This window comes from Gadus chalcogrammus, unplaced genomic scaffold (assembly GCF_026213295.1).
Source record: "Gadus chalcogrammus isolate NIFS_2021 unplaced genomic scaffold, NIFS_Gcha_1.0 GACHA098, whole genome shotgun sequence".
Classification (NCBI taxonomy): Eukaryota; Metazoa; Chordata; class Actinopteri; order Gadiformes; family Gadidae; genus Gadus; species Gadus chalcogrammus.
Genome location: NW_026613533.1, coordinates 37501 through 52213, shown reverse-complemented (window position 1 = coordinate 52213; position 14713 = coordinate 37501). Strand labels below are relative to the sequence as shown.

Below are 14713 nucleotides of genomic sequence, written 5' to 3'. Positions count from 1 at the left end.
CGTATCACCTTCATTACGCCGTAATAAAAACGTAAAAAAGAACAGTGTTTTTTACGCAGTCATGCGCAAAAGATGCGCTGTAATTTACGCCGCAATGAAGTCCTTCAAGAGCATGCGTAAAAAACGCAGTTTAGAGCATCAAACCGCGCTCTAAACATCTCTCTGCCAATGCATTTGGTCTGCTTGTCTTGATCAGCGATTGGGCGCAAACACTACAAATGCATTGGCTGAGAGAAAAGAAGGGCGGAGATTATTAGCATACGAGAGACGCCGTATTTTACGCGCGCTCTTAAAGGACTTCATTGCGGCGTAAAAAGCGGCGCATTTTTTGCGCATGACGGCGTAAAAAACACTGTTTTTCTAAATTTTACAGCGTTTTTTACGGCGTCATGAAGGTGATACGTGACTGAATTAGGTTGTTTTCTGTCGGGGTTGGCTTTCTATCTGTAACGGCTAATCCCACCACACCTGGTGGCATGTCATGGGACCTTTAAATACTTTCCTGTGAATAAATTCAGCACACGCATAATAAATGCTAGCAATGTGCAATCAAGAGCAGGATATTGCATAAAAAGAAACTGCAAACAAACGTTTACCCCCCCCGTGAAATTATTTTAACCTGTTCAAACTGTAGGTTACAAAGGGAACAAATATTTTTGCAGAAGCAACATTTTTATGAACAACCAATGTACGCCGTTGTGGCATCCCGATCATGAATTGCATCATGAAGCACCTCAGTCTGAATTACAGACAGAAGTGTGGAAACAAACTTCGGATAGGTCAAGTGAAGGGTGTAGTAGTAGGCCATCAATGTAAGCATACCATTGAAGACATCTTCCAGGGTACTCACAGGGGAGTTGCCAATTGCGAGAATGCAGGTACTGCCGTCGTATAGAAGGACTGGGGAGGACAGTTGGCGTTTCTCAAGGTACTTGTTGGGATCCTCATTTTCCTACAGATTGACCAAATGTGAAAAAAGTCAGGATGTGGAGCATAATAGAGTAAAAACAATGTGGACACTACACAACCTAGTTCTTAACTCAAGGACATGAATTAATGCTTCACTGGCTCCTCCGAGACGTTTTGGTGGTGGTGTTGGTGATGGGAAGAGGGATGGTAATGCCTTCAGAAGGGCAATGGTGAAATCTGCTGGGTGGAAGCAATGTCAGAACAAGAGAAAACTCATTATGCATTGAACCTTACAATAATACTCTACTTCATAGAACTTTAACATTCAACATTGCAAATTTATCACATAAAAGTTACTTCAGTAAACAGCATACATGAACGGCAAAATGTCGTTTGCCTCCTCTTTCCATTCACTTTATATGGGAACAGATGAATCTGTAGAGACCGGGCATGACCCCTTGGTCCAACTGTTACCACATGAAGAGAACAGCATGGAATAGACGGGTTTCCAGTCCATATGTCAGATACACTATGCACATATTCTGCACATGATTTGATAGATTACAATTCAGATTATAATACAGAACATACCTCCAGCCATATCCACAGGAATGGGGGGTTTTAGGACCTTCTTCCACAGACCATAGAATTGGACATTGGTACAGAAGGTCTGCCATCTTTTCTTGGTATCGTCAATGTATTTACTGTTGGCGCCACCAAGGATACGCCCAAGCTCGTCAACTGCCTACAAGACAAAATTCGGCATACAGCAAATACACAAACTTGGTGTCTGTGCTGTGATCAATGGAAAACAGCTAAAGGACAATTCCAGCGCAAAATTAACCTAGGGTTTGTTGGTATATCATTACGAGTTTGAACAATTGCAGGGATTTGTTTTTACGGCATCTGGATGTAACTAAAATACTGCTAATTACCTCCTAATTCTAGCTGTGGGGACACTGGGTAAAAACAAACTAAATCGCTATTTCTGTACCATTAACAAGACTCAAATAGCACCACAATTCTGTGGGAATATAAGTAGGGCCCCAACATGTAAACCAAAGCATTGATAACTTTGAAAGTGTACAGACAGTTAATTAAAGACAGTACCATTCACGGTTTCTGGTGGTGGCTGCCATCGTGGGGAACGAACACACTGACAGTCTCACTTGAAATCTCGCGTGATTTGGGTGTTGCCGGAGGATATAGCTGAAAACATATTCTGAAAACATAAGCTGTGAATGCTACTGTCTTCATAAACTGTCTTTTTAATAAAATTCAAAGTTCTTAATGCTTCGATTTACATGTTGGAGCCCTACGTATATTAATACAGAATTTAGGTGCTATTTGAGTCTTGTTAATGGTATAGAAATAGCGATTTCTTTTTACTTTACCCGCTGCCCCCACAGAAGGTAATTAGCGGCATACGCTGAAGGCAAATTACATTCAGATGCCGTCAAAACAAATCCCTGCAATCGTTCGAACTCATATTGATGTACTAACACACCCTAGGTTGGTTCATTTTGCGCCAGAATTGTCAGACATGAAGACGGCAGAAGTGTCTGCTTCAAATGTTAGAAGGTGCAAAATTACTTACATGTCGGGGATCTCTAAAACATGGATATGCATCCATAATCTTGGCTGCCTTGTCTTCTTCCTTTGTTGCATCAGAATCAATAAAGGCCCGCCTGGCCTCGAACTCCAAGTCCAAAATCTGAGCAACATCACTTCCATTTGGCTTAGACTTAGGTTTGCTGTACATGGTCTGTAATGTCTGATAGTGCCTTGCTTGTGTTTTGCGGCTGTCCTGGTCTTAACATACAACACCAAAGAAAAGGTCAAATACAAGGACATTTATTCATGCCCCTAGAAAGGCTTTAAAAAAAGTTTAAATGGGTTCATGATAACGGGTCTTTACAAACAAAATCGTATTGTGGTGGAATATTTTAGCACTCATTTACTTCTCCATTGGCCTTGGCTGAGCTCAGCGTCGTTATCATCGCTGTCCGGCAGAATTACTGTTGAAGCAACCGACAAATTGGTTGAAGCATCACTGTCATCTTCAAGACTTGACTCAAGGAGAGACCTCTTCTTAGGTACCCCCCGTTGTGGCATTCGTCCTTGCCTTTTTCTTGGGGACTTGATGTTTTGGATATGCTTATACATTTTAGAGTACACAGTCAGCTGTAGGAAAGAAATGTTTGAGTCATTACTCCACAGCCTAACCCACTACATTATTTGAAATAGAAAAGGCACTTACATAAGGCGTGTTTGATGAGTCTTGCAGCATAGGGTAATAATCAACAATCTTCTCAGCCACTGCCTGAATTTCCCTTTTTGAAGGGTACATCTGTTCTTGACACAAACTACTGGCACGGAGGATAGCCACCATGCTGGTTACAGTGTTCCTTATCAGTCTGCAAAATAGGTCTTTAGACATCTTGCACTGTGACCCTTTCCCACTGCGGAGCAGTTCAAAATACTGGCTCCGAACCAAGTCAAGTTCTGAATCGGTGTATACCACATACTCAGGAGGGTCCGGCATTTTTACGGTTTTCTGGTGATGGCTTTTGGGGGTGGAGGTCCGTGGCGGGCTTGGCCACATGGCACTTGTGGATGGCTGGCTTGGCAGGCTTGGTAACATGGCATGTGTGGATGGCTGGCTTGGCAACATGGATGGCTGATCAATGGCTTCTCTCACTGCATTCTCACTCTGTTCCTGCAATTAAATCAAATTTGCTATTAAGGGTTACAGTGTGGTGTCAGAAAAACCCTTTGCCAGAAAAACAATCTACACTTTGCCAGTAATAACTGTTTATCCTCTATTAGTTTTGCCAATTATCCTACAGACCTTGAACAGCCAGGTTCTCTCTAGCAACATATGTGGACATTTACCTTTGGATGAATGTGATCCCACAACTTCTTTCTTCGCAGAAAGTTCTGTGGTCCAGGAAGAAGATCCAAAAGATCCTCCCGAGAGAGGGTTTTTAAAACCCCTTCATCAACATCAGCAGCTTTAAAATTACAGGAAGAGGAAACATAATCAACCATGATTTCCTTTTTTTCAATGCACCCTCATTTTAACAGCAACTGTCAAAAATGCCTATTACTCATTAAATGCCATAATGATGATCCATTAGGTTGACCTGGATGATGGTTACTAACTAATTTGACTCTGGACAGCAAAATATGACCTTCACCAACAGGGCTATGGATGAATTTACACCAAACTCTCCCTTTAACATTAACATTATTTTGGGATCCACTCCCTATTAGAGCACCATGTCTACTTTCCATGAAAACCATTGTATTTGATACAATAAAAATACATTGCAAACTGCTCTCTATGACATAGGCTAGGGTGGGACATGTTTCATTACAAGTTTATATCCCATCTAGATAACGTAGGCTTTTTAAATAAATCATTTAGGGCACTACTGGCCTAGATGCACTACAGACCCCTACCTAGAAGGAACAGGCAAGCAAATATGCTTTAGTATTTCAAATTTGACTACTGCATGCAAGAGTTCTCTGCAATTTGAGTTTTGAACCCCATTGCTGAGAAAGCTGTTGATTGTGACACACAGATAATATAATGAAACCTACAGAAAATATTGCTCAGAAGCTGATATGGGTACATTTTTGCTAGAACGCAAAATCTGTCTTATTTTGATCTCCGGTACGTTACCGAGTGGTACTATTTTTTGACAGACAGCCAGGTGGACTAGCTACTTTTGATGCAAGTCGTAGATAACGGATGCAACTAATCATCCCCAGTACTACACAAAGTAGGCTAGCTAAGTTTGCTATCTCTGCAAATAAGATGCACGTTCCTCCACGATGCCAACCGAGCCCGCACTCATGGACTCGTTTACTCTTATCTAGCCTACACAGTTAGATTAGCATGCACCCACTAATACTTTATATAAACCAAATACATTTTACCTTGTAACACAGACAGTGTTGTGACATCCAAGTCATCCATGCTCGACAGCTGCTCCGTAGTTCTCCAGCTCTGAATATCCCTGCCCCAAAAACAGAATCAAGTTCAGAAAAGCTCGTCTGGGTTAGTTACCTACAGTGGTGGACAAAGTACTCAGACCACGTACTTGAGTAAAAGTTGAGATATGTGCAAAATATTACTACAGTAAAAGTGGAATACTCCCTTGAAACGTCGACTTGAGTCGACGTTTACAAACCCCCCCCCCGTCGCCCAATGACAGACTCTCTCTACAGTCAGCTCGCGCAAGAAGGTGGAACGTATAATAACAATAATACATATATATTTATTTTTTTTTTGCGACGAGGCAAAATACCGGACGTTTTTGGAATCCCTGCCGGACGCATTTTTTAGGTCTCGAAAAGAGGACATGTCCGGGAAAAAGAGGACGTCTGGTCACCCTACATTACCGTACTATTGGTATAATTGGTATTGAATAATAAAACACGCCAAACCATGTGGCCTTTATCATAGCTACACGTTTGACAAAAAAACGCATGAAAATCAGTGGTATTCAGTGAGGTATGATTAATTAAATGCGCTGACAGCTCATTGCTCCAGCCAAATGGATTACACTGAGTGGAGCGGATGACCACTCCAAGATGGCAGCCCTGCGTCTCGTCAGTGCCAGTAGGCGGTAGCATTCGATGCTCCGTCTATCATATGTGTTCGAAATCGTTCCCTATACACTCGTTCCCTATTCCCTATATAGTGTACATTATATAGTGCACTATATAGGGAATAGGGAACGAGAATTCGGACACTACGCTGAACATTTCTAAACGTCATTTGCGTCAGTAAATGCGCCGTGTATTTGTGTGACGTGATGTGCCGACATCATCTAACAAACCGGGCTGGAGGTTGTATTGATGTTGAATGTTACATTTCCTTGTTCAAGTTTATTCAAATTAATTTTGAATGTTAAATATTCTATGTTAAATCCCAAATAAATTGTTGACATTTCTAAACACAAGCCGGAGACTCCATCATTAAATGTATTCGTTTTCGCGGTTATTCAGCTTCTTCTTCTCCCCTGGAAAAATACAACCGCATTGCATTGTGGTATACGGGAGTAACATGTAGGGAACATCGTATGTAACCTATTTTAAGTCCACTATAAAGTGCCCTGTATAGTGGACCACTGAGAATTCGAACACCCTACAAAATGGCGTGCACCCTATTTAGTGCACTACATCCATGATAGGGAACGATTTCGAACACAGCTATGATGATGTCTATGGTTTTGAGTACATCATCCGGGTCCTTTCGGTACTTATTTTCGCCCGATTTGAATCGGAACGGCCTTCGCATTCAAACTTAGGCTACAAGTACGGATAGTATGGACATTGGAACAACTATGTAGAAAGCACATTGCCTCTAGCCATATAAACGGGGACAAACGCCGGATATATACCAATCATATTTCCAAATCGAATAATAATTTTAACGTAACCGTTCAAGATTGACAGGGTGTTTCTAGGTTAAATATAATAGTCATTCAAGTACAGTAACGAATGGCTTGTTCTTCGTTACTGTCCACCACTGGTTAATGATTAACAAATCAGCTATGTGGATGGCTAGCTAGCCAGAATTTTTTTAAATTGTAGCTGGCTGTTACCAAATGAATGTGAATGTGGAAACATATCCTCAGTGAAACAACATAGTCCTAAAACAATTTTGCACGACAAAGCAGCATAATACTTACGTTAAAATTGCGTTCAGTTGAAATTGACTCGTCGTCGTCGATAACTTTTCCTTACTGCGTCAGTCCCGTTTTGGCGCCGAGTTTGTTCACCTCACTGACGTCATTCAGATGTTTTTTTCAGAGAATCTTGAGGATTGTTTGTGAATGCTACGTTGTCTTATATGTAATAATATACATGTTTTTTTACACAATTGCTTTGACGGTTAACCAATCGGGAGATCAGGAGGAAGGCCAAACAGGAAGCAGGGTAGCCCAGCAGTGAAACCCTAGAACCGCCAAAATCACAGATCAACCTCGTCAGAAGACATGTCGGTGTGGCGCTGCATGATCTGTATAATTTTTGTGGCTTTTAGATTGAAGAATCTTCTTAGCCACATTAATGTCACACATGGTCGTAATGCAGAATTTTGGGTTTTCTGTGGGATTGATGGCTGTGAGCAAGAGTTCAGAGTTTTTAACTCATTTTATCGTCACCTGAAACGAACGCATCCCCTGTATGTAACGTCTGGATGTCCACCATGTCAATGGAGAACGACACCCACATCCGCACCACCTTTATTAGAAAACTTCGGCGTATCGATATTTGGCAATTCTATGACTCCTTCCATGGACAGCTCCATGGAATCATCACCTGACCTTCTCGAACTTGGAACGCAGGACCCACCAGAGATGCCTGAGGCCCAATCAAGCAATGCAGTAAGTTTGCAGTTGAGCCTAGTTCTGCTATCTTGTCTATGTGCTGGGGGAATGTGATGTGTAGAGGTTGTTAGAATTACGAATTTGAATTTCATTTAAAAACTCTATGGAGCTCGTAAGTCGCCATTGCTCATGGGACCTATGAGACCGAAAAAAATGAAGAGAATGGAGAGAAAGTAATTATTTTCTGATCCCTGAGTCTTTATATGCCCACGTTTACACATGTTGTTTGTTGATTTAAATGATAATTTTTCATGCAAAGAAAACTATAATTTAGCGGGTAGGAGTTTGATACGGTTAGTTTTTGTGTGGGGCGCTTTGTGGACTACAACTCCCGCTGCTCTCGACACGTATGATAAACGTCACCACCACTCGCAAACAGATCCCGCTAAATTATAGTTTTCTTTGCATGAAAAATTATCATTTAAATCCACAAACAACATATGTGTAATCCGGGGCATATAAAGACTGGGATCAGAAAATAATTACTTTCTCTCCATTGACTCCCATTAATTTTTTTCGGTCTCATAGGTCCCATGAGCAATGGCGACTTACGAGCTCTATAGGATCGAAGCTCTAAGCAGCTAATATAAGCTATCAGTTTACACTTTCAATAAATTATTTAAAATTGACTTGCTAAGTGGGATTTAAATTTTAAGTCCTATTTGGAACTACAAATGGCCAATAGCATAGCCTAAGTTGTATTTGTGTGATTTATCAGGGAGAAGCTGCAGCTCCAACATCTGTCACCGGGCCTGACATTGCCAGATCTGCAGCAGCTTTTGCCATAAGTGTTCGTGAACAATGCCACCTGTCACAGGTAATTTCTTTACAAACAATATCACAGCTCAAAATTATGATCGAAAAACATTTGAATCAATTCAAACACCTTTTCCCTGAGAGTAATGTAATACCTAAGCAGCATTACATGTTGCATCTACCCAGTCAAATCAAATCCCTTGGTCCTTTGATAAGATGCATGTGCATGCGATTTGAAGCAAAGCACAGTTATTTTAAGCAGTGGGCTTCAAAATTGAATTTTAAAAATGTTTGTAAGTCACTAGCTAAACATAATCAGTTCCTTGAGTGTTGTCAGAATGAAATTGGCTGTGAGCATCCTATTTTTGCAAATGAGAGAGAATTAGGGCCTATTTCCGAGGTTGCAAATCTACAGTACATTCAAGCTACATTTAGAGACTTTTTGGGCATGGAGATTTCAGAGAATGTTGTATCAGTTAAATGGCTCATCCTTAATGGAAATAAATACATAAGTGGGAAGTCTTTGATTATCACTCACGTGGATGATCATTTGCCTGTGTTTGGATTGGTGAAAGGCATTTTTATGGTAAATTCCTTTTTTAGTGCTTTTGAAACTATACCATATGAAACCTTAACCTTTGACAAAGATTTCTGTGCCTACAAAGTGACAATTCCCGCTCTTGCCCAAGCAACAGAACTAGTGCATGACCTCATTGATCATACCTCATATTTCTCTGTTTCTTTCAAAGGAAGTGTGTTTGTCCCAATAAAATATAATCTAAGTGACATAATTGCTGACTGAAATGGCCCTAGCACTTCATGAGGTCATTATATCTATCATTATGTAATAATTGTTACTTGGTACAGATTTTTTTTATTTTTGATTATTTTTCAAAAAACGTTTAAGGAGTGGAAATCCATCCCTTTCGGGTTGTTCTTACTTTTGAAGAAAAAATAATAATTTCATTACTTGCCAAGTGGCAACAAAATATGAGGTGTCGTTTAACTCTGTTACCCTGTTAGCCTACTCATGTAGTCACATTTTGTTTCAATGGAGATTCCTTTGTTTGAACCTGTTGGGGAACAATCCCTTTGTTGTGTCTATTACTTTTGAATAAAAGTTGTATTTTTCTTAAAAGAAAATGCTGTCACTCTTATATCAAGCAAGTCTTTATCACTGGATCTAGAAACAAGTTGGGTGTGGCAGGGGGAAAATATGGGAAATGGATTTTATCTTATTTTAAGAGTAAATTGACTAAATTTAAGATTTTCTGGCTAGTTGAGTCATGGAAGAAATATATTAGTTACTTTTTAAGATTATACAACCAATTCAGAACTGATAAATAGATAATAAATCTTAAAAGAAGATGAATAACTTGATATATGTTTTTAAATCTTGGCAAGTTCAGGGAAATTTGCAGTGCCTCCCCATAACCCCAACCCTCACCCTGACCCCCACCATAACCTCATCCACCACCAGGTCTCCCCATAACCCCAACCCTCACCCTGACCCCCACCATAACCTCATCCACCACCAGGTCTCCCCATAACCCCAACCCTCACCCTGACCCCCACCGTAACCTCATCCACCACCAGGTCTCCCCATAACCCCAACCCTCACCCTGACCCCCACCGTAACCTCATCCACCACCAGGTCTCCCCATAACCCCAACCCTCACCCTGACCCCCACCATAACCTCATCCACCACCAGGTCTCCCCATAACCCCAACCCTCACCCTGACCCCCACCATAACCTCATCCACCACCAGGTCTCCCCGTAACCCCAACCCTCACCCTGACCCCCACCATAACCTCATCCACCACCAGGTCTCCCCGTAACCCCAACCCTCACCCTGACCCCCACCATAACCTCATCCACCACCAGGTCTCCCCGTAACCCCAACCCTCACCCTGACCCCCACCATAACCTCATCCACCACCAGGTCTCCCCGTAACCCCAACCCTCACCCTGACCCCCACCATAACCTCATCCACCACCAGGTCTCCCCTAACCCCAACCCTCACCCTGACCCCCACCATAACCTTTCGTCCCCCCACGTCTCCCCCCCACCGACCTGTGGCCTCTGCTGTGGCCCCCCACCCAAACAGCTGACCCCCAGAGCCCCCCTGGTGGGGGCCCCCCTCTCCACACTGATGGGAAGCCCCCCCTCCTCCCCAGAGTCCCCTCTTTAGACTAGAGGGGGGCAGCAGAGCACTGAAACACATCATTAACAGCACCCCCCCCATGGGGAGCAGGGAGGCCGTGCCCCCCCCCCTCCCCTGGGGTTTCCCTGCATGGCCACGGCTCCACAATGGGTTTTATTGTGTTGCATGTTTCCTATTTCTTACCCTCCAGCACTTATTCACCTTTACTTACCTTTACTTCTGTGTGTGTGTGTGTGTGTGTGTGTGTGTGTGTGTGTGTGTGTGTGTGTGTGTGTGTGTGTGTGTGTGAGACACACAACACATCCCTTTTATTTCATTTATTTATTGATCGTGGTATCACTTGCATTGATTGATTGATTGATTCCCCAGATGTGTAACTTGTATTGACCGGTCCGCTGTGGGGGGGCCCTCTAGGGCCCCGCCCCCTCTAGGGCCCCGCCCCTCTGGCCCCCACCGGCTCCGGCGCTGACCTGTTCCCCTTGGCTCCTCCTGGGGGCGCTATAAGAGAACTTAACCAACAACATCAATCTGAAACATGGACCCAGCTCTGCTCCCTCCTCAGACTCCGCCTCCTGCCTCCCATTGGTCCTCCTTTCCTCCCTCTTCCCTTTTTAACCTAAAGGGAAAAACAACACAAAGATAAAAACAACACAAAAAAACTAACCATTATATCTCAAAAACGTAAGAAATATACAAATGAAATAAAAGGTATGGGGGATGGTGTGCCGGTGCACCCAGAGCCATTTGGACCAAAGGGCTGATATGGTCCTACGTTCACGCAACGCAAGGGGGTTACGGACCCGACACACCCCTGAGGTCAGGGAGACACGCCCCCTGAGGTCAGGGAGACACGCCCCCTGAGGTCAGGGAGACACGCCCCCTGAGGTCAGGGAGACGTCACACACACAAACAATAGATACACTCCATACAGTTCTGGTAACTAAATACTAATCCTCCATCTCTCTTCTCCTTCTCCCCTCTAATCCTCCTTCTCTCTTCTCCTTCTCCCCTCTAATCCTTTTCCCCTTTAATCCTTTTCTCTCCTTCTCTCCTTCCTCCTACTCTGGATTTCCGCCAGAGACCAGGAGCACCACAACACCAACTGTACAAAGTGCAACAACACAGGCCTCCATCTTGTCTCCTGACGTCTAAAGAGTGTACTAAAGTGAGATCATCGTTGTGTTGTGTACTAAAGTGAGATCATCGTTGTGTTGTGTACTAAAGTGAGATCATCATTGTGTTGTGTACTAAAGTGAGATCATCATTTTGTTGTGTACTAAAGTGAGATCATCATTGTGTTGTGTACTAAAGTGAGATCATCATTGTGTTGTGTACTAAAGTGAGATCATCATTGTGTTGTGTACTAAAGTGAGATCATCGTTGTGTTGTGTACTAAAGTGAGATCATCGTTGTGTTGTGTACTAAAGTGAGATCATCATTGTGTTGTATTGTGTACTAAAGTGAGATCATCATTGTGTTGTGTACTAAAGTGAGATCATCGTTGTGTTGTGTACTAAAGTGAGATCATCGTTGTGTTGTATTGTGTACTAAAGTGAGATCATCATTGTGTTGTGTACTTAAGTGAGATCATCGTTGTGTTGTGTACTAAAGTGAGATCATCATTGTGTTGTGTACTAAAGTGAGATCATCATTGTGTTGTGTACTAAAGTGAGATCATCGTTGTGTTGTATTGTGTACTAAAGTGAGATCATCATTGTGTTGTGTACTTAAGTGAGATCATCGTTGTGTTGTGTACTAAAGTGAGATCATCATTGTGTTGTGTACTAAAGTGAGATCATCATTGTGTTGTGTACTAAAGTGAGATCATCGTTGTGTTGTGTACTAAAGTGAGATCATCGTTGTGTTGTGTACTAAAGTGAGATCATCGTTGTGTTGTGTACTAAAGTGAGATCATCGTTGTGTTGTGTACTAAAGTGAGATCATCGTTGTGTTGTGTACTAAAGTGAGATCATCGTTGTGTTGTGTACTAAAGTGATATCATCGTTGTGTTGTGTACTAAAGTGAGGTTATCATTGTGTTGTGTTGTGTTCCCTAGGTGGAGCAGGGTGAAGAGACAACACCGTCACCAGCGTCATAACACCTAAACTGCCAATACATAAAATGTCGTCCAGTGAAGTAAGACCTGTAATGGTGTCGGGAGATTCCAGAGATAGGAGAGCCTCACCGCCCAGGGTGTCCATGGTTACGCACAAAATTCACTTCTTAAATTGTCTGTGTGTGTGTCTGTGTGTGTGTGTGTACTCTGAGCACTCTGTACGCTGAATACTCTGTACACTGAGTACTCTGTCCACTCTGAGTATTCTGTACTCAGAGTGGACAGAGCTCAGAGCTCTCTGTCCATGCTTCAATAAGCTGATTATTATTTATCACTGAGTGAGGTCATGGATCAGCCGCCTATTCGAGGTTAGTCTGGGAGGAGTTTGAACTGGGAGGGGAACTGGTCCATCAGGAAGAAGACTGAGATACTGTAGTCCACTCTTATCTGTGATAGATCATAAATATGAATAACTGAATCCTATCAGTAGGTTGAATATTTTTAAGATTCCTGCTCTACAGGATGCTACGTGTTAGACTCTGGGCATTGGGGATCGAACCCAGAACCTTCCAACCTGCAGTCAGGTTTCAGATTGACGTTAATAATGACTTTTTCTTCTTGTGCCTTCTTGCGTCCTTGGGGGACTTTAAAGGTACTTGGGACAGAATGAACTGTTGTTATATTTGTAGTCCGGTATTATGGTAACATTATTTAAACGGGAATCTTGGTTAGTGAAGGCGTTTAAACGTCTTCTCTTACCGGGTCTTGTACTCTGAGGGTCTACCTCACGGATCTGGTTGCGGTCTCACGAAAAGACGTGACACTGTCACGTTATTTAATCTATTGAAACGTGATCAGGAACACGTATTTTCAAAATGTTCGTGTCAAAAAGCATAATTTTCACGAGCACGAGTATTCCCCCAGGCCGTGGTGCAAACAATATTATTCACGAGTTATAATCAAGCCCAACACATCAATATTAGTGACAACCCATTAAATACGATATAATTTCTAGATGTCATGGCAACGTCCGCTCGCGACACTGGACTTGCGAGGCGTCGATGCAGACTTTCATTAACATAGCCAAAAACAAGACAATAGATGGCTAGATAAAATAAACATCAAGACATACAGTGCACCTGAATTTAATATATCCGTGAATTGTCACAATTTCTCAGAATCAAAGGTGAAAGTAGAAACGGGTGGCCAAAAGATGTCATATTGTTAGTTATCACAGGCAATTTTTAACAATAAATGTTCTGTACGGGACTTTAGGGGGAACGCTCCCGGACAGAACCTTAGTTTGGAAATTGTGCTTTTTGACACGAAAAATTTGAAAATACGTGTTCCTGATCACGTTTCAATAGATTAAATAACGTGGCAGTGTCACGTCTTTTCGTGAGACCGGGTTGGTATGTATGTGTTCATATCTATGTATATGTACATAGAGCGCAGGAGAACAGTACTAGTGATGATGATGATGAGGAGGATGAAGAGCGGTTCAGCAGCTCATCATGTCTGGTTCTCCCTCAGATGCCTGTGACCTCACACTGGACCCCAACACGGCCAACAGACAACTCTCTCTGTCTGAGGACAACAGGAAGGTGACGTGGGTTGATGAGGACCAGTCGTATCCGGATCACCCAGACAGATTTGACTCCTGGTTCCAGGTGTTGGGTAGAGAGGCTCTGACTGGCCGCTGTTACTGGGAGGTAGAGTGGGAAGGATGGGTTAATATAGGAGTGACATACAGAGGAATCACAAGGAGAGGATGGGGTGGTGACAGCTGGCTTGGAGGGAACAACAAGTCCTGGGGTCTTTATTGTACTGATGATCCTTACTCTCCCTGGTACAACGGTACAAAGACAGCCCTCCCTCTCCGCCCCGCTGGCTCCACCAGAGTAGGAGTGTATCTGGACCGGCCTGCTGGCTCTCTGTCCTTCTACAGAGTGTCCCCAGGTGGAGGAGGGTCCTCAGACACACTGACACACCTCCACACCTTCTGGTCCTCCTTCACCCAGGAGGACCTCCTCCCGGGGGTGGGGGAAGGGGGTTGGAGGGGGGGGGGTCCAAGTGCGGTCCTCAGCGTCTCTGTGTCGGTTGTAGAAAAAAAAAAAAGGACCTCCTCCCTCAGCGCCTGCACGCCCGTAAACACACACACACACACACACACACACACACACACACACACACACACTCTGTGGGGCCTCTGTGGGGGGCCCCCTTCGCCCCGCCGCGCACACAAACGAACACGCACAGGCACACACACACACACACACACACACACCTACACGTTCACACACATAAAAAAAAACACATACACACACACATACACACACACATAGTCTCTCTCTCTCTCTCCCTCTCTCTCCCCCCCCTCTCCCTCTCCCTCTCTCCGACTCCCTCTCCCTCTCCCTCTCT

The 14713-nt window shown here is 43.3% G+C and overlaps 1 protein-coding gene and 1 long non-coding RNA gene across 2 annotated transcripts; one reads left to right on the top strand and one right to left on the bottom strand.

Moving 5' to 3' along the window:
• Nucleotides 1-1282: 1282 nt before the first annotated feature.
• On the bottom strand, nt 1283-6714 carry LOC130378681 (uncharacterized). The gene is made up of 5 exons (XR_008894839.1): nt 6615-6714; nt 4855-4934; nt 3805-3923; nt 2507-3628; nt 1283-1654 (listed from the first exon to the last, which is right to left on the bottom strand). It is a non-coding gene; the product is annotated as an uncharacterized LOC130378681 (long non-coding RNA).
• LOC130378677 (uncharacterized) lies at nt 6082-9091 on the top strand. The gene is made up of 2 exons (XM_056585382.1): nt 6082-7310; nt 8032-9091. The coding sequence occupies exons 1-2, from the start codon at nt 6921-6923 to the stop codon at nt 8869-8871; spliced, it is 1230 nt and encodes a 409-aa protein (XP_056441357.1). The 5' UTR covers nt 6082-6920; the 3' UTR covers nt 8872-9091.
• Nucleotides 9092-14713: the final 5622 nt, after the last annotated feature.

What these genes read in the sequence shown, in the direction of transcription:
- LOC130378677 (XM_056585382.1), top strand. Translation starts at nt 6,921, where the DNA reads ATGTCGGTGTGGCGCTGCATGATCTGTATAATTTTTGTGGCTTTTAGA. An exon ending in AGGCCCAATCAAGCAATGCA is followed by an intron (nt 7,311 to 8,031) that starts GTAAGTTTGCAG and finishes GTGATTTATCAG; the next exon opens with GGAGAAGCTGCAGCTCCAAC.